We start from the raw sequence: 22,064 nt of genomic DNA, 5'->3' as shown, positions 1-22,064 counted from the left end.
AAGTACTTCTTATGGAAATGTGATATGAAGATGACAGTTTGCAGTTCTTTGCTGTTGGTGTGTCAAGGCCTCAAAAACCTTTTGAGAGGCCCCTCGACCCACATGAATCCTCTTCGTTAAGGATAGCGCATGAGCTTAGCAAGTTAAGCCGAAGCCCCGTTTTCCGTGGAAATCATTCTGTGGGCTTTTCACTGGCCTGGGTTAATATCTGCTGATATGCCGATGACCTTCTCCCGAGAGCTGACGACACATTCGGCCATTCCAGTTGTCCCGTGAGATGGCAAATGAGCCTCATCCCACTACCGCCTCCTGTTGTACCTTCGGTCCAGAGGTGTACAGGTTCTCCTCGGACCAGAGAGGCCCTCTCTTTTCAAACGGGGATGTGTGCAGCACGGCCTGCTGGTAGCATGAGAAAGGAGCTTCCGGCGGCTTGTCGTTGGCCCGGCCGAGTGCTTTCAGATCGGGGAAACAGTGGTGACACGCGCAGGTCTCAGTGGGGCTGGGGTCATATGGCGGCTCGAGGCCTGTGGTGTTCATTAAATCTGTAGAAAGACAGAGGGCAGTGGGCACGGATCAGAGCAAAACGTATGAGTCACGTAGGAGATTTTTCAACAGCAATTCTGAGACACACAAGTTTGGAAATACAAGATAATGATAAGAATGTATCTGTGTGAAGGGGAACTACTGGACATTAGTATGCAGGCGACGGGAAATGACTTTGGTGTTGGACGTCAGCAGGCTTTGGTTGAACGCAGTCTTGGAACCGGCTATCGTCTGATGAGGATTTAGCCGTTTATTGGTTTAAAATTGGCTTGTAAAACGGCTACTTGTGAAACAATCAGGCCGTTCACGTCTTCTCCAATGACAGTTTGCCTCTCAAGTTGCTAATTAAACTGTAAACAACGAGCAGCTCGTGGCAAAGGAAATCTATAGCTCCTTGAGAGATGGATCCAGCAGCTTATCCGTTGTCAGACCGATAGCCGACGGGTTCAGAGATTGCGACACGACTAGCGGACAAACTACTCACCGAGTGCACTCATTGGGGTCTTTTATTTGTATCCGTACCACACTGACCTTCAGAGTCCTTCCCCGGTTGGCCAACCTCTGGGCCTGGATGGTGGTGGTTTGCACCCTTGGGTCTTGCCTTGGAGGTTTTGACCCTCGCTCCCCTCAAGACTGCAAAGGCTAGGGACAAGCTGGAGAACAGCAGCATCATGCTCAGGGCCAGCAGGGAGTAGAGCAGGATAGTGGAGTCTTCCAAGGCCGTCGGCGTCGAGAGCCCTGTGGAGCTCGGCACGTGTGAGGTAACGCGAACCAGGAGCTTCTTCATGGTCACAGGGGGTATTGGAACTAAGAAAGGGATGGAAAGATCATCTCTGAAAGACCTTCATGGCAAAACAGCAGGTTTCTATTAGGTATTCTATTATTTTTTTTGGGAAGCTTCAGGTAGAGAGATAACCGGTAACGCAGGGAGAACGATAAGGAGTGCCACGCAACAATGGTTCCCGGAAAATTGGCAACCTTTTGCTTCATGGTTTGTGCTCCGAAGGGCATCGAACTACGTCCATTCTACACAGATGTACAGCCAACAGGTGTCTATCTAAGCATCCTCTATGTATGCAAACCAAATCAGCCCCATTATACAGTGGGATCCTGTCTGGAAACTCCCGCGAGATCATCGAGGCTGAGCATTGACCTCGAATAGTAAGGTCAGCATTGGTCGCCGAACCCTTGATTTGAAAAATAATCTCTCTGATTAAGGTCAGGCATTACCCCGGAACGGTTGTAGTCGGAAAAGATCGTCGGGCAGTGGGTCTTACGATCGTTTTTGCAAAGCTCGGATAACCAGTAAGACGCGACTCGTGGTGTCCTTCCAGCTTTACAGTTTCAGGCAATTGGCATTCATTTGAGTGAGACGAGAGTTCCTCCTTCACCTCAACTCATGCTCTGAAAACTTTGTCCACCGAAGCCCAGCTCAACAGAATATGTATGCCTCCAGGAAACAGAGAGAGTCCCTAAGTAAGTAAAGGCCAGCGGGGTCAGTACTCACTCTGGCAGTGCCGGGAGCACTGTGCTGGATGTCCGCCACAAACCTCAGCACACCTCACACATTTCTTCAGCAGCATGTCATAGTAGTGCCCGGGCCGTGCTTTACAAAATGCAGACTCTTAACGGAGGAAAAGAACATATCATGAAGTAACGTCACTTCTGCCCACTCAAATTTCTTCTCTTAAGGATAATTCAGATGTCACCCATGCCAACCAACTGTTTATCTGTTATCAGCTCTTTAAAGAAATGTAGGTATACTGCTGGAAGGAATCCATCCAGAATTAAGTGGAAAAATAAAGCAATATAAAAAAATGTAAATGCATTTATCTATTCATTTTGCCTCGCACTGGTATTTAAAATGTCACTCCTGTGACTAGTGTCCCTGCCTTTAGGACAATCAGGTTTAATAAAAGCCATCTAGAGCATTGTCTAGTGCGGCATTCACCCTGGGTTTGTGTATTCCTGTACCCTCTGACCTATTGTGTGTGTGTCCGTGTGTGTACTCACCGCAGTAACCAGAGCATCTGGCGATGACTTGCGGTTGCCTGCATGCCGTCTGACAGCCCGTACATGTCCCGATCAAAGCGTCCCAGTACTGACCCGCACGGCAGCGTCCACCCATCAGCCCTGATGACCCTCACCCTGACGACAACACACAGGTACGTAGAAAGATGAGCGTTGACATGACAATACATAATCATAGCCGCTGTAGATGTGTGAACGTTAATCCATTTTTTCCGGACATGTAGAAGTACAGTGTAGCCTCCTGTACACTTCATGTACTGTATAGATCTCTCTGCTTGGAGATGATCAGATGTTGCCGAGAGGATGTAGAAAGCAAGCTTGAGAAACTCAGGCAGCTGTGGCTCAGCGGTAGAGCTGGGTCTTCATTCATCTGTCCTGCGGAAAAGACACTTAACCCCACGTTGCTCCCGCAAGATGACTGGGTGTGAAGGATTGGATGTTGGTGGTCCTGATGGGCAGGTGGCACCGTGCATGGCATCCACTGCCATCAGCGAATCAGCGGGTGAATGATGACGTGTGGTGTTGAAGAGCTTTGAGTGTCTGGACTGTTCAAGTACAGGTACGAGTACCTGTTGAGGAGAGGTATGTTCTGCCTCTGCGTTCCTTTTTTTAGTTTTTTTCTGGCCCACCGTGTCGAACCATGTGTCAAGTCCAGCGACTGACATACAGGGCGATCAGCGGCGTCGCGTCCGTCCTGTCAGATGTCGCGTCTTCTCGTTCTCCTCGCTCCGCGGAGCGCTGAGTCAGCGGTCTGTGAAAGAGGCACGGATTTGAACCTCCTCCGCCCTCCACTGCACACCACCCGTCACACCCTGACGATCAGTGCAACGTGTACTCACCATGAACACATGCTGCATGTTTGCGGTTAATAAAACAACAACAAAAATCTTATTTCCAGATGAACCGTAACGATAACTGTCCTTTCTTGTGTATTTATGGATTTTTATTTTGATATCAACCTTTTTCTTTTCACTATTCATCCTTTTTTTTCTTCTTTTTATTGGCTTGGTCTCACCCGTTGTGTATACATACAGCGTGTGGGTAAACATAAGTGGAGACAGTTCACAGGAAAGGCGTCCCTGGTGATCTAAGAGGCCCCACGCGGAGCCGCATCAAGCTTCCACTCCTTTGTTCACCGCGTGAGATGGAAACTTTGACAAAGCTGAAGTTCAGGGTTCGAGTCTCACCATCGCAAATACCGATAAGGCGACTGCCGGTTGTCCTTTGTGAGCCGCTGTACGGGTTTGAAAACAAAGCCAGAGGGTCACTCACCTGGAGGAGATGAAGATGCGCTGAGAGAATCTTTGGTCTAAAGATGAGAGAGCGAGAGAGAGCGAGAGAGAGCGAGAGAGAGAGAGAGAGAGAAAGAGAAAGAGAGAGGCCTGTATTTCAGCATGGAGGCTCATTTGTGTACCAACGCACTTCCTGATGTGGGACTTCCCCCTGTGTGTGAGGAGTATCCCCCCACCACACACACACACACACACACACACACACACGCACACACACGGTTGGTTTAATATGGAGAACTCTATGAAAAGTGTCCACACTCCCCGTGAACTGTTGTGTTTTTGTTGTCGTGTTTTAACACTGAATCACTGCAGGATTTTCAATATTTAGGACATTTTGTTCATAATCAACAGAAAATGTACTAAACTCATTTAAATTTCAAAAGAATTTCTCCAAATGAACCTAAATAACTACAAGATTGCTCTATCACGTGTCATGGGCCTGTGAGTTGAGACGCTCGCTTGACGTTTGCGACCTAATCTTCTCCCAATATCATGTATATATCAATGAAAAACTAGTTTCCTGCCACCTTGAGAGGAAGGTAACACACAGGCTACACACACACTGGTGTTTGTTGTTGTTGAGATGTATCATATTGTACTTTTTAGATATAACTATCGTTTGACTTTGACATTGTGTACATGCAGACTTTAGCAGACGTTTCTTTCGGTTTGCCAGTTCCAACTTCCTGTTGTCGTGCATGCCGGCTCACAAGAGGGGCCCTTATTGGCCCTTAATGAAGCGCAGATGTGTCTATCAAAATATCTATCTTGGCTGAAGAGGTGTAATCCCCGTCACCGCTTGATTTCACACAGTTGGCGTCCATTCGTCGTACCATTTCACCCCAAAAGCACCATCTAGTCATTCACACCATTCAGCAATTCGGGGGTTAAGGACACATCGACGTAGGGGAGTCAGGGATCGAACCGCCGATTCTCAAATTAAAAGGACTCCTCCACTGATCCACAGTCGTCCGTCGTGTCTCAGTCTTCAGAAAGCCATGCAGGTCGAGCCTTAACGTGTAGTTCACATGAGCGGAGAGTTCAGCTGCGTTTTAGACGCTGAGCGAATCCACTGAATTGTGTTTTAACACAGCATGAACTCCTGGAGTTTGGTTCACAAATTAGATTTGTTGTTGGTCCAAATATACGTTTCCCCATATGTTTTAGCCTTGAACAGCTTTATTTTGAATTCCCTTAATCAGTCCAAATTGTTCTGTAACATCCAATCACAGGCGTGGCCACACATAAACTATTAAAGTGTCACAACGTAAACCGACTGTCACCATGCACTGTATTTTTTATAAAGTAAAGAAGGATGAAAAACAGAGAAGACACTCAGCTTCAGGTTTTTAACGATGCTTGTCCCACTGAGAGTTTTACAGACAATTAGCTGTGCAGCTGTTTGAAGGCACCGGAAACTCCGACAGGACATTAGAGGTGTGAGTTCAGTTTCACAGCGTACGGTTTGGTTCTGCTTTGTCTTTACATTTAAAACAACTGGCAGCAGGTGCAGCAGGGCTGTAAGTATTAAAGAAGAGATACATGGTCACAGAGTCATGGACCATCTCCTGTGGCGGCCGATATGATGCACGGCCACAATATGTCGTGACACTTGTGCATCAAGTGCATATAGGTGCACGCAACATTTTAAAAAGTAGTCAACCTTCTTCGACTTTGTATGATCAATGAGCAGAAGTTACAAATGCCTCGAGGAGGATGTGATCCCTCACCGGCTTCCCACCCACAAACAAGTTAGAGATAAATCTCTCCAGAACTGACCCAGAGTCAGAGTTACGGACACGTGAAATGTGTCGCAGCGTTAAACACGCGGTTAGCTTTCGTAAGCAAAACAAACACGGAACGGAACGACTCCTGAGGTTTAGGGAAAAGGGTTTAGCTAAAAGTAAATCCACCCATTCCCCTGGAGACGTGACTGACAAACGCAGTAAACATGAAGGTCAAACTAAACATGGGACTTTTGTCCAGGAGACGCTCGCTTGTCTGCCCGTGCTGAATTACAGGTAAACGTTGAGATTTTGTGAGTTAGTCCCGCTGTGGGATGAACAGGCGGCAGACGGTGGATTCAAAATGAGAGTGGACATGCAAAGGTTTGCAGCAAATCTAGAACGATTGTAATTTGCGATTTGGCCTGAAAAAAAATAGAAATCCTTTCTTGACAAATGAAAAACTAAATAATTAAAAAAATATAGCTTTAGACAATTCATTCTACAACTAAAGCATAAGAGATGCAACAAACAATTGCAATACAATGGAGAGTTGGCTTTGTTGCAGACGCAGGTCCTTTTTATTTGTCGCAGAAAGTCAAACCAGCTCATAATGTTCGAACACTTCACCCCTGAGATGAAAGGACACGAACAGATCATCATTCTGAGCCGATAAAAACAAGCGAGACTTCCCTCATCTGAGTCTGAATGGTCTGAGTGCAACTTTGAGTCAAGAAGAAAAGCAAAAGGTTCAATTTGAGGAAGTGCTGAAACAATTATGACTTGGCTTGATTCCCAGCGATACCACGAGCTTCTTTACAGGATGTATTCACTGTGTGGAAATACTGCAGGTGACTATGAAAACTTGATTGATGACATCTATAGTGGCCTGTTGGAGGAACAAGTACAAAAAGGCAAATACATACAAATATATGTAGGCATAAAGAAGTAACTGTGAATCTAATATTTTGTTGGTAAGAGACATACAAGTAAAAATAAGGTTGGGTATACACACAAACACAAATTATTGGTTAGTATTAGTATTAGGTATTTGATAGTATTACAGCACATTTAAGAAGGAATGAGTGGACAACAAGCAAAGCCACTTCAACTGATTAAAAAAGACCAAATCATGCTAAATCAGTCATTTGGAAACCTATGCAAAACCATTAGATGAGTCAAAAAAGACTTGCATTTCTCAAAAAGTCTTGATTGACGTCAGCAAGGATCACTATTTGTAGTTTTTTATTCACACCTAAAGGTAAATCATAAATTATAGGGAACAATTATTTATATATTGTTGTTGTTTTTAACTCACGCTGGAGTACAAGGGGTCTGAGAGAGCGAGCCTCACACCACCACTTTGTGTTACGTTGTGGTTTTCTGATGTTTTTTTTTTTTTACACCAGGAGATGGAGACAGCCCACAGTATTAGAAAAGATAAAACCGTTCAGTGCAGGATCAACGATCACGTCCAGCCTAATCTCTGTGTACTTGCCATGGACTGAACTAAGCCCTCGTGCACCACACACACACACACACAGACACACACACACACTTGTGAGTACCTTTATCTCGCATGAATCACTCCTAATCCTTCCACTTCACTCTGAGGATGGAGTGTGAGAGGGTAAGGCGTATCGGACTGCAACTAGTTGAAGAAAGGGTTTAGTGGATGAATTAAAGAGATGATTGACAAGTGTATAGACATGTCAGGTCAGAGGATGAGAGCCCACATGGTGACATCATCTCCTCCACAACGAAGTCTTCTGCGTTGGATGAGACAGACCGTGATGTCTGCCACGATGCTATCCTGTGGACCAGCTGCTCAAGACGCATCTGTTGCTTCCTTTGTGATGAATTTGTCCGTCATTCTTCCTGCGCTGACGAGATTCAGCTCCCATTAGCATTTGAAAAAAAGTCATGATGAAACATATTTTATTAACAGCGGGTCACTTGATTACTTCTTTGTCAAAGCGTTCACTCACAGTTAAGAACCAAATAAAGAATTATCCCCCAATTCTGCATTTCCACTCACCTCTACAGAGTGTTTCAGCGTCCTTTGTGCTATTCATTTTTTTTTTCATCTGGTTATCAAAAGAAGGCAGATATAGAGAAGTAGGAGAAAAGGACTCTACTTCTCACTGGATTTAGCACCTCAGTAAACAATGTCATCGTGAGTCTCAAGCTCCTTCAAGCATGCTTCAATACAGCATGATGTTCATTTCGTAGACGATGCTCCCATTCAGAGTAAAATCGACCACAAGTGCTTCGGGGCGGGGCTACCTTGTTATTGAAAATGTCATAGTTGTCTGTGTTTTTGTCTCACAAGTTACAAGGTAATCGTGACATTGTTGTCACCTTTAAATAACTTCTTCATCGTTGGGTTGTACTTCGCTCCACTTTCTCGTGACACCTCTGGTTGTCAAAAACAACCAAGATGGCGACTGCCCAAAAATGCATAAATACTCCAAATTAAAATCTTGACTTCTTCTATGGTAGTGTGGTATGTGCAGCTGTTTACTCACGTGTTAGATATATCAAGTTGCTAATGTGCCAGAGTTCACATCATTTGCACCAATGCACGTTCAATAAAGTGAACTAACAGCCATTATGTTAAAAGAAACATGGACGCCCACACCGTTAAAATGATCATTAGTGGGAGTAAATTGTGAGCGTGAACAAAGTGTGAGCTCTAACAGAATTATTTCTCTGGAAGGTTCAAGCGCTGCGTCAGGAGAACTAGGCCGTGTGACGCCAGACGTGTTGTGTTCATTTTTCTAAATCGGCTTTGGGTGTATGAAGACCTTTCAGAACAACAAGGAACAAAGTTGCCGGCCGAGCTGTAAACACGACTTTGTCTTTGCTCGGAGGGCTTTCACTTGAACCTTTGCCCTATCCGCATCCTGTGAAGTACAATGACCTCATACACTGATGCTAGTCCGGCCCACATGCCGTCACTTTCTTCTACTTTAAGTCCGTGTTATGCAACAGAAGTGTTTTAAAGGTTTTTCAGGAGTAGTTTGATGAGTCATTCCCTCTGTCTGGTGATTGAAAAGATCATAATAAAACAGATGCTTGATCAGATACCAAGGCTTTGGCAAAGTGCTTCCCTGTTGACTCGGGGGGGTGGCGACTGCAGATCAGCGGTAGAGCAGGGTCATCCTTCACTCGGTGGTTCGATCCCCGGCTCCCCTACTCCATTTAGTCGTCTCTTTGGGCAAAATGCATGGTAGCCCCCGCCATCAGTGTGTGAATGATGACACGTGGTGTTGAGCACATCGAGGATACAGGTCCATTAACCATTTCTAATGAATCTATTGGGTGACCTTACATTTGTGAGCGAGGGCTGCGTCTGCTGACATTTTTTACATTGGCATTCAAACTTGACTCTCGCAGAGCTCCTTTCTAGCTGGCTAGAGGTAGACACATTTTCTACTTTGTGCATTTAATCCTCATTACCGTGCTCTCACCTGCCGGAGCCGCCGCCGCCACAATAAAACACCCCCGAGCACGACATTCATTACCGAATGCAGTTCTTGTTTCCACGGTTGGAGCTGAATCTTCAGCGGTGCAGATTGGCACAGCGCTAATAGCCGTGAGTCATGTGGAGGCGACTCAGGAGGGAGAGAAAATGAGAAGTGATAAGAGGCATTGTTGCTAGTTGGCTCGCTCGTGTGTGGAAGCTACCGGATTGCGCCGGACTTCTCCAATGTCAGGGGATGGTCCACAATGAAACTAAGAAAACACTGATTTGGATTTGTGATTGTGTCACTCAGGTTTTGTGAGATTACTGATGAAAGGGTTTGAAGACATCTATGAGGGACAAGTTCTCCTAGTCGTGTCCCTTCTAGTTCTGGGTTATAATAACTTTGTGCTTTCGTTGTACGGACAAAAGTCTTCCAAAGAAATGTGATCGTGTTGAGATCATTGCAAACGTTTATCTCTGAGTGACTAAAGAAAAGCTGTTAAAGCTGGCGGCTGTTCACATGTGAAGCTGTGGGTTGAAGTGTAAAGTTATTATAAGACATGGCCAGAATGTGCACAGTGATGAGAATAGGACCTGGGTTTCTCTTTAATCACACAGGGAACGTGACCGTAAGGCACATTCGTGGTTTAAATGAAAACGCTGTTGTCTGCATCACATTTTTGTCATATTAATATTTGCTTATTCAACACATGCTGACTTTAGACTCATCAGATACACTGACACGTGGACAGTGGCTCCATGACGCTGCACATACCCCCTGAGCATCAGTTTTGGATGCGTCACTATTATCCACGTGTGTCTTTTTTCAAATTAAACTTCTGTGTTTACTGTACACGTACAGTTTTTTGTAGGTTTCGCGCCATGAAACTGCTTTGAGTTGGGCAACAAAAGACCTCGTTTGGGAAAAGATGGTGGTTTGGGTTGAAATAAGTGAGTGAAATAATGTAAAATTTGTTCATTTGTTACATAACTGACGTTGAGTAGGCTATGCATGGCACGTAAGGAAAGGAAGTCATCATTGACGTTGTTTCCTGCGTGAAAAGTCTCATGTTGTTGGTCAACATCTCCTTCTAGCTGGCCTTTTGCTACGGTAGTTTCTTTGAGCGTTTAATAATGACCGAGATTATTTTACATTGGAGTTAGTGGAAAGCCTGGTGCGTCTCGGGGGAACTGACCGAGCTTTGGTATTTCACGGTCAGAGAAAAGATCTGCATATTATTAAAGTTCAGCTCAGCCTGATGATGGCTTGAAAAATATGTGGAATATTACAATTTATGCCGTTGTATCCATGAATGTCTGTATAAAATGACCTTTGACATTTTATACATACATTCATGGATATCTATGTATTAGATACATAGATATATCTATCTATGTATTAGATACATAGATATATTTAATGTAATAGAACAATATATCTATTAGATACATAGTATAGGTAGTTAGGTAGGTAGATAGATGGATGGATGGATGGATGGATGGATACACAAACAGACAGAGATGTGGTGCTAGAATATCTGATTACAGGATTACATTTGGTTGAAACAGTTGACGTTTTTTAGGAGCAGGTTATGTAACTATTGTTTAAACAGCATTAATGTTACTGTTTCAGTAAATGTCAAAATGCAGTTATTGAAATACTGATACATTACTTAAATGTGGTTTGCGTTTAACCCAGACTAGACAACCTTGTGTTGACACAATGCTTACAATGTGAGTTAATATTTAATTGCTGTGTAAGTATATATGAGAACAGTCTGAGGCTTTATCTTATAATAACTTTAATGCTATGAATGGTATATTTAAACAGGACGACTTGCAGGTGCAACCTCGGGGTCTAAAAAGTGAAGCCGATGTTTGGTTGTGGTCTTTGCTCTATTTGGTTTGACTTGTATAATTTTCTCACTAAACTCATGTGTTCTGGTGTCTTTGTCGACCTTGAGCTATGTTGTAATAGAATAATTAATGATCTTTAACTGTTCTGTGTTTGGGAGTGCACAGCCCCTTGAGAAATGCTGGAATTCACAGCGTCCCCTCGGGTGCTTTACATGTACACAACATGGTGTATTCTGCCTGATGTGTTCAGAGATCAAGGACACATTTGGAGATCCTCCAAGGATTGCATTCCTGGGAGGAAATACACAGTCGAAAGGATGTTTAAGTTGCATATCATAGACATCACTCACACGCGCTACACATCCATTGACACACAAAATACACAGATTAGACCATGGGGGCAGAAACTTGCCTGCATTTTAATTGCAGAGACGAGAACATTGGACTGTCCATTACAATCAATGATCACATTATATTCTATGCAATAGTCACAAATAAACATCTGCTTCTGACATTAAATCACACAAAGAAGCTATTTAAGCTGGGGAAATATAGAACTAAAAGTGATATACTCTCCGGTATGTTCGAGTGACCATGTCTGCACAGTACAGGCTTCGGGTTGTTTGGTCACAATGTTGTTTTGCTGTACATTGATTTCATCGCATGATTTTACATGAAGTTCCAAGGCACATAGATAAAAGTCACTGCACAGAAAAGTACATATCCATGGCTGTACACGTCAGAAACAAGCTTGTAAATTACGACCACCTTGGTTAAAGTTTGGCTGAGTAAAAATTATGGGATTATTGAAAACCCATAAATAATTGGATTTCTTTGACCAAAAAGAATGACTCAATAATGTTGATCACAGCTAAAAAAAACAAACAAACTCAAGCACATCTTTTTTTGTGAGAGTATACGTATTGCAAAGAAAAATGTGGCCACCCAGAAAGTGTGTACGCCGGGTTTGGTTAGTGAGAGGACACAGACGGCGGGATACGCAGCCCTCCCCATGCACAAACAAGCAGAGGATGTACCACAAATACATAGTTAACGATTGAACGGTGCATCCTCAGGAGTGCACGTTCTAGCCCTTCCCAAATGAACTTGTGTTTTCCAGAAAATAAGAAACAGAGTGCAAGAAGGCGGAGGTTTCCCCGTTCCTCCGCTTCTCCCTCTCTTCTGTACACTATACAGCGGCAGGAACCAGAAATACAGACTAAATGTCACATTTGGTGCTGAATCGTGCCCAGCGGGACAAAGAGCCATGAACCTAAATTCCTTTTTTTTGTTTCTTTTACAAATTCTGATGTAATTTTCAAGAGATAATTAAGTCTTGATTTCACAAAACGACAAAGGAAGCAGCGACTGCGGGTTCCCCGCCTCATTGCTATGATGCTCATTCAGCTGTCCTTTCAGCGCTACATTAAACTGCTTTGGCACGAACCGCCTTATCAACATCTACTAAACATCAGAATGGTCCATTAAGTACATTAATTCCATTAAGTATGCAGAAATGGCCGGCGGCAATGGCGGGCATGGTGTGTTTCCCCTTCAGTAATGGTTCAGTTCATTTCAGCTCGTCGAGTTTGGGTGGGTGTGAAATGTGTGTCAGCTCGTATTATCCCTCACCAGCAGAGCACATGAGAGAGATAGAAGGATAGCGATATAGAGATATAGAGGATTGGACAGCGCTAAAGTAATTAACTGTGGGTGACAAGAAAATAGTTCTTGCACTTCACGCTTGAAGGCTCTGGTGTTTGCAGACAGATAAAGAGATACAGAAGGATATAGCATGTTTCAGGGTCACTGGTTCTAGCACGTGATAATCAAATGACAATCCAAACGTGTTGTGGGTTTCACCATGAAGCCTCTGGTATCGTGATGCGTCACATTATTACACACAGTCCACTGGGTCAGTGTGACTCTCCTGACCTTCTGTGCTACTCAGAAATGGGTGCGAGGAGCTTATTGTGAGCGGCATGACGAGAAAGTGTTTTTTTTTGTGTGTGTGTCTTTCCATACACTACTTCGTAATGGAATTGTACCTGCACGCGAGACCACAAATGTCTGTGAGTGTGTGTTCCTCTTGTGACCTTTGTGGGAAGATGGAACCGACCCTATTAGCAGTGACAGCATGGAGAGAACGCCATGACGGATTATTTTCTGCAGTAACCACCCGCGACAAAACCTTGTGCTCCTCATGTATTTTGATTGCACTGATTCATGGCTTCTAACTTGACCGACATCCCGGGACGAAGTGAATCGGACCCCGCAGCATATGGCGGATGACCTTATTACGATATAGGCTTTGCATGGTGTCTGACAAATCTCCTGGCAACAAGATGCGGCACCATCATGGAGGTCCGTCGGAAAAGTCGCTGCACGCAAACAGACAGATTGCTAAAACCAATACGGATAAATCAGTTCAGTCAACTTTAACGGAGGGATTTTTGAATTCAGGTTACTGTGACATGGTAGTTTGATGTTGCTCATGTGGCTGTAGCTCAATGGAGTCAGCCCAGTTAACTAAGCTAGCTAGCTAGCAAATTACCTGCAAGCTAATTTATAAAAGTTGATGATTACGTCAAATTGTGAAAGTTAAATTTGAAAATCTTATTTATATCTTTGCTTACATGCTCACAATAGAGGATGATGAGCATTTTTAGCAGACATAATGTTCGCTATGTCCGCTGTCTTTGTTCATGCTAACATTTCCTTATTAGCACTGAACCCAAAGTGCAGCTGAGGCTGATGGGAATGTCAGGAGTTTTGCATACATTTGGTCTTAAAGTGCTAAACAAATGTGAGCTGATTATAGTACGACACGTTCGGTCAAGGGATCCCTGAAGTTCTGACAGTCCATCCTCCGGCGATCATGAATGTTTGTACCAGTTTAAATGAGTCCATGCAATAGTTGTTTCAATATAGACCAAAGTGGTGAACTGACTGATGCTAGTATTGCCAAAAAACAACAACTAAACATGGTAAACCTCAGGATGTAACACCGATTGATTGATGACTCCATTAATCGTTGTGGCATCCTGGCAGTCTCGTGTCTTCTCAAGAAGATAATCATTATAAAGAGCACAAGGATATAGGCTCCTGGATTTGAAGGCACAATGAAATATGGCCGCTGCCTGCTTATTCTTTTCACTATGAATCCAGACGTTTGATGCATTGAGTCAAGGTCACCTGACCGGTTAATAATAAGTCTTTTTGTGGAATATGGAACACAATTACATGAGCATGCAACTCATATTTTAACAATACGTGCCTTTGGTATTTTCTGTGTGATTAGTCCGACTGTAAAGACGAGGTGAACACTAAATCCTCGCTTGAGTTAGTCTCGTATAGTAAAAAGTACCAAGGGTGTGGTATTAAAAGACGCCTGCATTTAACAAACTATGAGGATCTGATTAAAGATGCTATCCAGGTGCACCTTGGGAAAGATGGGATCCATTGTTTTTAGAACTTGATTCTGCCAGCTGCTTCGATTTTGGCCGCTTTAAAAAAAAATCTTTGACAATGAAGTGTCTATTTGTGCTCTCAGTAGATGTAGTATATACACAAGTTAAATCTAAGAATAAATAAACTAAATCTCCTTTTCTGTATCTCCTCATCTCCCGTCTCTCTCTCCCTCTCTGACTACATGACACATTTTTTTCTTCCTTCTGGGACATTTAGGCAATTATTTTTGCAAGCACGGGCAGACCGCACCAAGTGTGAAGCCGAGTGCAGTGACCACACATCAACATGTACTCCAAACACAGCACAAGCAGAAATGGGCCCTTTACTATGGCACCACAGGGAGAAGTTACTGTTCAGGCCTGGACACAGTGAAGTATGACGTACATTTGATGGGTTGCAAAAACATAGTTTCAGAACTGTCTTCAAAGCATTACAATAATACAGATTTTTTTTTTTTTACAACTTAAATTGGAGTCGTCCGCGTCAGGCCATTTCCCCCGGGAGTCGACGGAGAACCATTTTGAAGTCTATATACAAAGTCAAGCTGTTTGAAAGAGAGAAAGGTCAGAGCGGCCGCCGAGATGTTTTCGCGTCCTTCCACCTCGATCAATAATCCAGGATGTTCAATTCAAGAGTTTGTGGGATCAGTGCGGCTCCTCCCGCAGAGATGCCAGCGAGAGGGAGAGCAGAGATCATCCTCTGAGTGTCGTGTTGGGAGGGCCATTTTGTTGCCTGGTTGATCATGTAAGACCAGGCTAATCAGCTGGTATGAATAAAACATGACAATGAAGATTTTCACCTTTGGCTTGTTGGCTTCTGATTTTCATCTTTCAAAGTCTCCAGAGAATCACAGTGCTGGATGTTTTGGGTTTTTTTCCCGCTGCATTGTTTGGCCGACTTCTCAAGCAGTATTTCCACATTCAGAGAAATCAATGCCGACCCCATCAGAGCTCTCAAAAGCTCCATCAAGGGGAGAGCGGATGGTGTTTGATTCCCTCAGATCTCTCTCTCTCGACCACGGGCGAACGAGCCCGCCGTGTTTCTGCGGTGGATTCGTAGCAGTCCATTCTCCGCTCCTGCGTCTTGTTTCGATTTTTGGTTTCCGTCTATGCGACAACTGGATAGAAACCCTGGAGCTGGAGTTTGATGTAACATCGCATATATTTCAGCCAAGATAATAAAAAAAAAATTGCACCGCCTCGGGGCGAACCGGCTCAAGTTGCCTCATTAACCCATATATCAAGAGGTTGGAGCATGTACTTTTGCTGACCTCTTAAACCCCTTAGGAAATAGTTTAGTCTTCTCTTAGACTTTGATCATGTGTCAATGTCCAGGAGCAGCAGCTAAATTATCTTCCTGCCCCCTGCATCTTTGAACAGGGGTCACTAGCTTTGTACAGCCAGCTCATCAGTCTCGAAGCCACGAGCGCACAAGTGCTCTGTCTCCCCGGCCTCCCTGCATGTGACTGCCTCGCCTCAGATGCTGGTCTGCAGCTCGCCGTTGAGCAGGGCAGCGTTGTGAGTCTCCAAGTTGGCGTTGATGATCATCGCGTCGTTCACCATCCGGCTCCGGTCTGCCCTGCTGTCGCTGCGCTCGATCTCGTCCAGGCCCGCCACCTTTTTCAGGCACAAGACGTTCTGAAAGCTCTTCTTGAAGTTGTCCGACAGGAAGGCGTACAGGATGGGGTTGGCGCAGCTGTTGGCGTAGCCGAGCACCACCACAAAGTCAAAGGTGCTCTTCATAGCGGATGTGGGGTTGATGGAGCTGGCCACGGAGGTGACGTTGAATATGTAGAAAGGCAGCCAGCAGAGGACGAAGACCGCCACCACGATGGACACCATCCGTGTCACCTTTCGCTCAGAGCGCTTGCGCTTGGTGGAACCCACCCGCATCCCCGAGGACTTCACCTGGAGAGAGAAGGGAACGTCAGTGGCTTAAAATCTCACAAATATGAGAGCAAATTGTTCTCATAGATATAACTTAAAGTCAACGTTAGAAGTCTGCTTGTTTACTTTTCTCCATGAGAAGATAAATACCACTTTAATATCTGTCATCATAAGCAACTTGGAGATTGCTATCTTAGCTTAGCATTTAGACAGGAAGTAGCTATAACTGGCTATGAAAATCTGTTCCTAAACTGAAGTGCAAAAACACAAAGTGTGGTTTTACGTCAGGTTAAATGTTGGATTATTTCTTGGCCGAGGGCTAAAACTTTAACTAATAAGACTTTAGACACGCTAATCTTTTTGCTAAGCTAAGCTAACCGCCCGCTGGCTGTAGCAGACAGGTGGAGAAGGGGTTTTCTTATCTAACTCTCCAGCAAGAAAGTCAATAAGTGTGTTGAAACCAAAATGTCAAATTATTACAGCTTTGGAATCAGACTTTAAAAATCCTAACATTGGGATTTTGCTCATCAGATCCATGCTTTTAATGACTAATAAGGTGGCAAAACTAACAGGCAGCCTGATTAAAATGTTACTTATTAATATTGCTTCTGGCTATCAGGGTAAATATTTGTGTTCCTTTGAACGCTCCTCTCAAAGTCCTCACAATGTAAAATTAAATGTCCTTCCAGCCACTGTATTTTCTACATTACCCCAATAACGGTTTAAACTAATGCATGTGAAATGTTAAGTTTCCAGAGCTGGCCTGAACAGCCTTCCAGAGGCTGTGTTCAAACGCACAGCTACCCTGGTGCGCGACTGTAAAAGTCAATATTATTCAAAAATGTAAAATGAGTAATTCCTCTGAATACATTAACATGACTCGCGGGGATCAAAATCCTTCCACAATCTTGGTACCGATTGGATGTTTGATCAACATTCCACACTTGCATCCAGTCATAAAAAAAACTTGTTACCATATTATAATGCACCACGTGGCGGCCGGCTCTCACCTTGACTATAATGAATAGGTAGCACAGACATATGACTGCCAGCGGCAAGAAGAACCCGATGAAGAAGGTGTAGATTATGAATGCCGTGTAGTAGACATCCTGGGGCTCCGGCCACACGATCCCACACACGGGCACCTTGTTAAGGCCACTAAAGATCAAAGTGGGTAGGATAACTAACAGGGACACACCCCACACTGTCAGGTTAATTAGCTTGGCAACGCGGGGCTTCCGCCATCTTGTGGACTTAATTGGGTGGACCACGGCCAAGTATCGATCGATGCTCATCACCGTCAGACAGAAGATGCTGGTGAACTGATTGAGAGAGTCTGGAAAGAGGAGAGAGAGGAGGGAGAAAAGTAAAATGAGGGTGTGTATCAAGTGAGACTAGCAGTCATGGCTAATGCTGGTTCTTTTCATTGAAACAGGAGGTGTATTCAGGACGATGACGGCTGTTAGAAAGACAGCGAGGATGGCCAACACTGGTTGAAACTAAAGTCTAACTATATTTGTTGTTCGTCAATTTGGTTTCTGAAGGTGTTTTTATTGGAACGTCCATCTTTCAAATCGAATCAATTACGTTCCACATTTTATCAGACTGGTCTCGACGAGTCTCCCCCTGCCTTGCTCTCGCTCTCTACCCCTTTATGTCTCGGTCTTGTCTCGGTCTCGATACACTCAGGTCTTGGTCTCGGTTTAGGTGGTCTTGAATACAACACTGAAACAGTTGTGGGAGGACCAGCAGATTTAAAGATGAAGCCGCAGCCTGGAGACGGTTGGCTTATAGCTGAAGGTATTTTTCCCTTAAGACTCCTAAGTATCTAAGATATTGAACACACATCTGAAGCTTTAAACAATTTTGTAAAAGATTAAAAAAGTGTATCTGTGTTTTCTTTAAATTGCAACCAAAGCGGTTAATGAATCCATCATAATTCCTCTTGAGGAAGCCAAACGTCTTTCTTTGCGGCCGTAAAACACCCGTTGCACCTTCAGCTCCTCTGCTTCACACCTACCAACAGTCATGATCACCCTGCACAGCACCTCTCCGAAGGGCCAGTGCACCAGGGCCAGCTGCAGGGCGATGAACGGCAGGCTCATCATGCACAGAACGTCCGCCACCGCCAGGTTCAGGATGTAGATGTTGGTCACCGTCTTCATCTTGGCGTAGCGCAGGATGACATAGATGACCAGGGCGTTGCCGCACAGCCCCACGCCGCACACCACGAAGTAGATGAAGGTGATGACCACGGAGCTGGTCTTGTCCTGGTGAGACTCCCTGGTCTTGGAGATGTTCAGGTCCAGATCGGACTCGTTGCCCTGGATGTAGCTGTCGTACAGGAGGGGCTCGGGCATGGAGATGTTTGGGGGGGTCGGGAGAAAGGGCCACTGATCCAAGGCCATGACGGCGGAGAGGGTTCAGGCTATCACCGGGTTCCAAGTGTCTAAAGATGGCAACGGGTAAAGGTGTAACTCATAAAGGAGGCGGGAGACGGTAGATATTATTGGGTTTGAGATCACATATTCGAAAGCTTTCATGTTACCATGCAAGACTGTTGAGAAGAGGGCAGAGGGGCCGCAAGTTGTGAGCTAAACGAAGGGATTCGACACTTTGTGGTCTACGGGTTGGGGCTCTGGGGAACGAGGTGAATGGGGATTTTCATTAAAGTGGAACCAGAAGTATCACATCCCAGCTGGAGAGAGACAGAAAAAGAGCAAGATAGATCTATGGAGAGAGAGAGAGAGACACACAAAGAACAGTAAGTAGAACGGACTAATGGTCCTTTAAGATCCACGGCAGCAGTCGCAAGGTAACACATTACATAACTGCTTTCACGTCTTCAATTAGAGGAGCAAAATATTCTCCCTCTCTCTCTCTATACTCCAGACATGTCCTCTTTACACGTGCATGGGCGAGACGCAACACACGCCTGCGCTGCACTCAACCCGAACACGCACAACTTCAATGTCATGACAATCGTTTGGACATTCTGTACGATATCTAAATTAAAATTTCACAAAAATGTGAGGTGGGGGGAGGGGAGGCGACAAAACTCGGCATGACAGCCGATACTGCATCTGGGTTCATCTGCATACTATTAGCTGGATCTTATCTGGTCTTTTTTTGTGTTGTTTCTAACACAATCCCATTCTGTCAATCATACCAACACTACACACGGAGCCAAGTAGTCCAGGTCGGGCGTGTGCAAACGTGTGTGTGTGTGTGTGTGTGTGTGTGTGTGTGTGTGTGTGTGCGCACTTGTCACCCCATGTATGCATACATGCAACAACAAAAAAAAGGTACGGCTGAGCGAGAGCACGGCGAGGGCCCCGCGCTGCAGAAGACAAATGTTTATTCAATTGATCTCGGGGACAAACAGCTCCGGCCCCGTGGCAGGATCACTCACTCTTTCCCCGCAGTGACAGATTGACCTGAATTACACGTGATTATGGACGGTCTGCTTTGTGCTACTAAGAGATATCGGATAGTTTTAGTCATTGAGGATGAGGATTTTTTATTCACAATCCCTAACATTTGGGCAAAGTCAGCTAAGAAGATGGTAGATTTGACTGCTACTTAAAAATGGAAGGGCAAACTCCGCCACTAATAGTGAGAACAACTTCATAGACTCGATGTAATTACACTGAATTGCTAAAAAAAAAAAAAAATGCTGACCATAATCCCAAAAATATATTGAAATACAAATTTCTAGAGATTCTCCTTTACACAGATTTCAGTGGAGCTCCACCATAGACTTATAGACATCATAGACATATAGACATCATAGACATATGAATGTGAGAGAGAGAGAGAGAGAGAGAGAGAGAGAGAGAGAGAGAGAGAGAGAGAGAGAGAGAGAGAGAGAGAGAGAGAGAGAGAGAGAGAGAGAGAGAGAGAGAGAGAGAGAGAGAGAGAGAGAGAGAGAGAGAGAGAGAGAGAGAGAGAGAGACATCTACAGACAGACAAATCAATCTGCACAAATGAATGTGAATAAAGGTTTGTAGTGTTATTCCCGAGCAGGGCCATTACTGGGTTGAGCAAAGTAATAGCATTATTAATGACTAAATTGGATTTGCTTGTCTATTAAAACTCTTGGAAAGGTCTGAATGGGCTCACAGGGGCTCGCTTAGAAAGCAGGATGGGTGTCGGGAGCTCAGTAACTGCAGCAGCAGCAGACTCACACTGACCTGCAGGCTTTGTGTGATACACGTCCAGCTCAACAGGAGAGCTGCAAAGTGGAAACTCTGACAGGAAATGGCGTCAAACCTCTGACCTCTTGATTGAATGACAACCCCCTCGCTCCCTATTTCATATAAACTCCATGTGTTTCTCCTCTGTGGTTTAATCCCCCTCCTCTTTTACTGACAGGCAGGACCAGATCTCACAGGGCGCATGGAGCCATGAATTAACGCGCGCGGGTCCTTCTCTCTCTCTACACACACACACACACACACACACACACACACACACACACACACACACACACACACACACACACACACACACACACTCATGTAACTTTTATCACATGAAATAGACCTGACAATATGGTGGCATTGCATCAAAGTGTGCAACAGCAAAGGTTCCACACAGAAGTCCCATAAGACGAGGACACATTTAATGAGCGCCATTCAAAAAAGTGCACAAAGGGACAAGAGCATCACTTACTTTTTGAATTGAAAGCAGAAAACTTCCTCTTCACACCAAGTCCTTCGTGACAAAGAGTCATTCAGCAGAGAATAATGGAGCCCAGTCGCTCCGGAGCGGCGCTGACCTGCTGGAAAGCTGCATCCCGCGCCAGCCTCTCCATCCACCTGCTCCACTGGTATTACGCACGGCGCCGGCGTTCCGCCGCCCACTTCGCCACCTTCGTCAGAGCTCGTGGTTGTACTACGTCTCTCAGATCTTTTTTCCCACCCACTTCTATGAAATAATCCGCGTTTGTAAACCGAAACTTTGACAGACTGTGTCTGAAAAAAAAGGAGAAAAAAGGAGAAGAAGAGGAAGAAGAAGAGGAAGAAGAAGAAGAAAAAAGCAGCGGCGCGCTCTCAGTGCATTGCATCCACGGAGAAAGTGTTGGCAGCGAATCCCCTGTGACGAGTCATCAGATCAGTCAGAGCGGCAGAGAGAGAGAGAGAGAGAGAGAGAGAGAGAGAGAGAGAGAGAGAGAGAGAGAGAGAGAGAGAGAGAGAGAGAGAGAGAGAGAGAGAGAGAGTCTGAGCGACAGATCAGTCGAAACGTTGCGCGCGTCACCTTGCGCGCGTCGGTGTCCGGAGGATTTGGAGTCATGCAGAGTTGGTCCTTTATTCTGGTGCCATGTGTCACGAACACAGCCCTTTTTGTGTTATTTCGCTGCAAACTGTGCACAGTCAGGCCACGCAGACTGTTTTGAAATGTGAGGATGAGGATGAATCACACAGCCTACCTGAACTTTTCACAGCGGCTCTGGATCAACGACAGATCTTGTGTTCAGGGCAGTTTGAGATTGATGTCGTCTCGTAGGGTAAATGCAGAGAGGTTTACCAAAAAGAAAGCAGGCCAGAACGATATCCAGGCCTTCCACAATCAGTGGTGGCACATTCTCGTCAACTGAAAGCGATTACACTGAGACCTGAAAGATGAAGCCAACCCAAGGGCTCCTTTCCCCCCCTGTCTTTATAGAGAAGGAGTAATGAAGCGAGTGCAGATGGCGGGTATCTTCCACGACCTCTCCATGAGAAAATGTCGCGCTGCCACTTGTCTCAATATAGCAGCACAAAAGTGCTGCTATTATTACGGCCAGCTG

General features: G+C 44.8%; 2 protein-coding genes across 2 annotated transcripts; both read right to left on the bottom strand.

The window, feature by feature from the left end:
• Positions 1-291: 291 nt before the first annotated feature.
• On the bottom strand, positions 292-2,671 carry LOC137789995 (tumor necrosis factor receptor superfamily member 13B). The gene is made up of 4 exons (XM_068583909.1): positions 2,557-2,671; positions 2,051-2,167; positions 1,075-1,350; positions 292-542 (listed from the first exon to the last, which is right to left on the bottom strand). Exons 1-4 carry the CDS (start codon positions 2,669-2,671, stop codon positions 292-294), a joined length of 759 nt encoding a protein of 252 aa, XP_068440010.1.
• Positions 2,672-11,322: 8,651 nt separating this feature from the next.
• Positions 11,323-21,252, bottom strand: sstr2a (somatostatin receptor 2a). The gene is made up of 4 exons (XM_068583206.1): positions 20,948-21,252; positions 18,294-19,003; positions 17,284-17,609; positions 11,323-16,294 (listed from the first exon to the last, which is right to left on the bottom strand). The coding sequence occupies exons 2-4, from the start codon at positions 18,679-18,681 to the stop codon at positions 15,863-15,865; spliced, it is 1,146 nt and encodes a 381-aa protein (XP_068439307.1). The 5' UTR covers positions 18,682-19,003; positions 20,948-21,252; the 3' UTR covers positions 11,323-15,862.
• Positions 21,253-22,064: the final 812 nt, after the last annotated feature.

This window comes from Clinocottus analis, unplaced genomic scaffold, assembly GCF_023055335.1.
Source record: "Clinocottus analis isolate CAN_PGR_092001 unplaced genomic scaffold, fCliAna1.0.p SCAF_19, whole genome shotgun sequence".
Classification (NCBI taxonomy): domain Eukaryota; kingdom Metazoa; phylum Chordata; class Actinopteri; order Perciformes; family Cottidae; genus Clinocottus; species Clinocottus analis.
This window is presented reverse-complemented; position numbering and strand designations above follow the sequence as displayed.

Coding starts and splice junctions, on each gene's coding strand:
- LOC137789995 (XM_068583909.1), bottom strand. CDS start 2,671: ATGGGTGGACGCTGCCGTGCGGGTCAGTACTGGGACGCTTTGATCGGG. Junction 1,351..2,050: donor GTGCTCCCGGCACTGCCAGA/GTGAGTACTGAC, acceptor TCCCTTTCTTAG/TTCCAATACCCCCTGTGACC. Junction 543..1,074: donor ACCGGGGAAGGACTCTGAAG/GTCAGTGTGGTA, acceptor GTCTTTCTACAG/ATTTAATGAACACCACAGGC.
- sstr2a (XM_068583206.1), bottom strand. CDS start 18,681: ATGGCCTTGGATCAGTGGCCCTTTCTCCCGACCCCCCCAAACATCTCC. Junction 17,610..18,293: donor CAGGGTGATCATGACTGTTG/GTAGGTGTGAAG, acceptor TCCTCTTTCCAG/ACTCTCTCAATCAGTTCACC. Junction 16,295..17,283: donor ACCTATTCATTATAGTCAAG/GTGAGAGCCGGC, acceptor TTCTCTCTCCAG/GTGAAGTCCTCGGGGATGCG.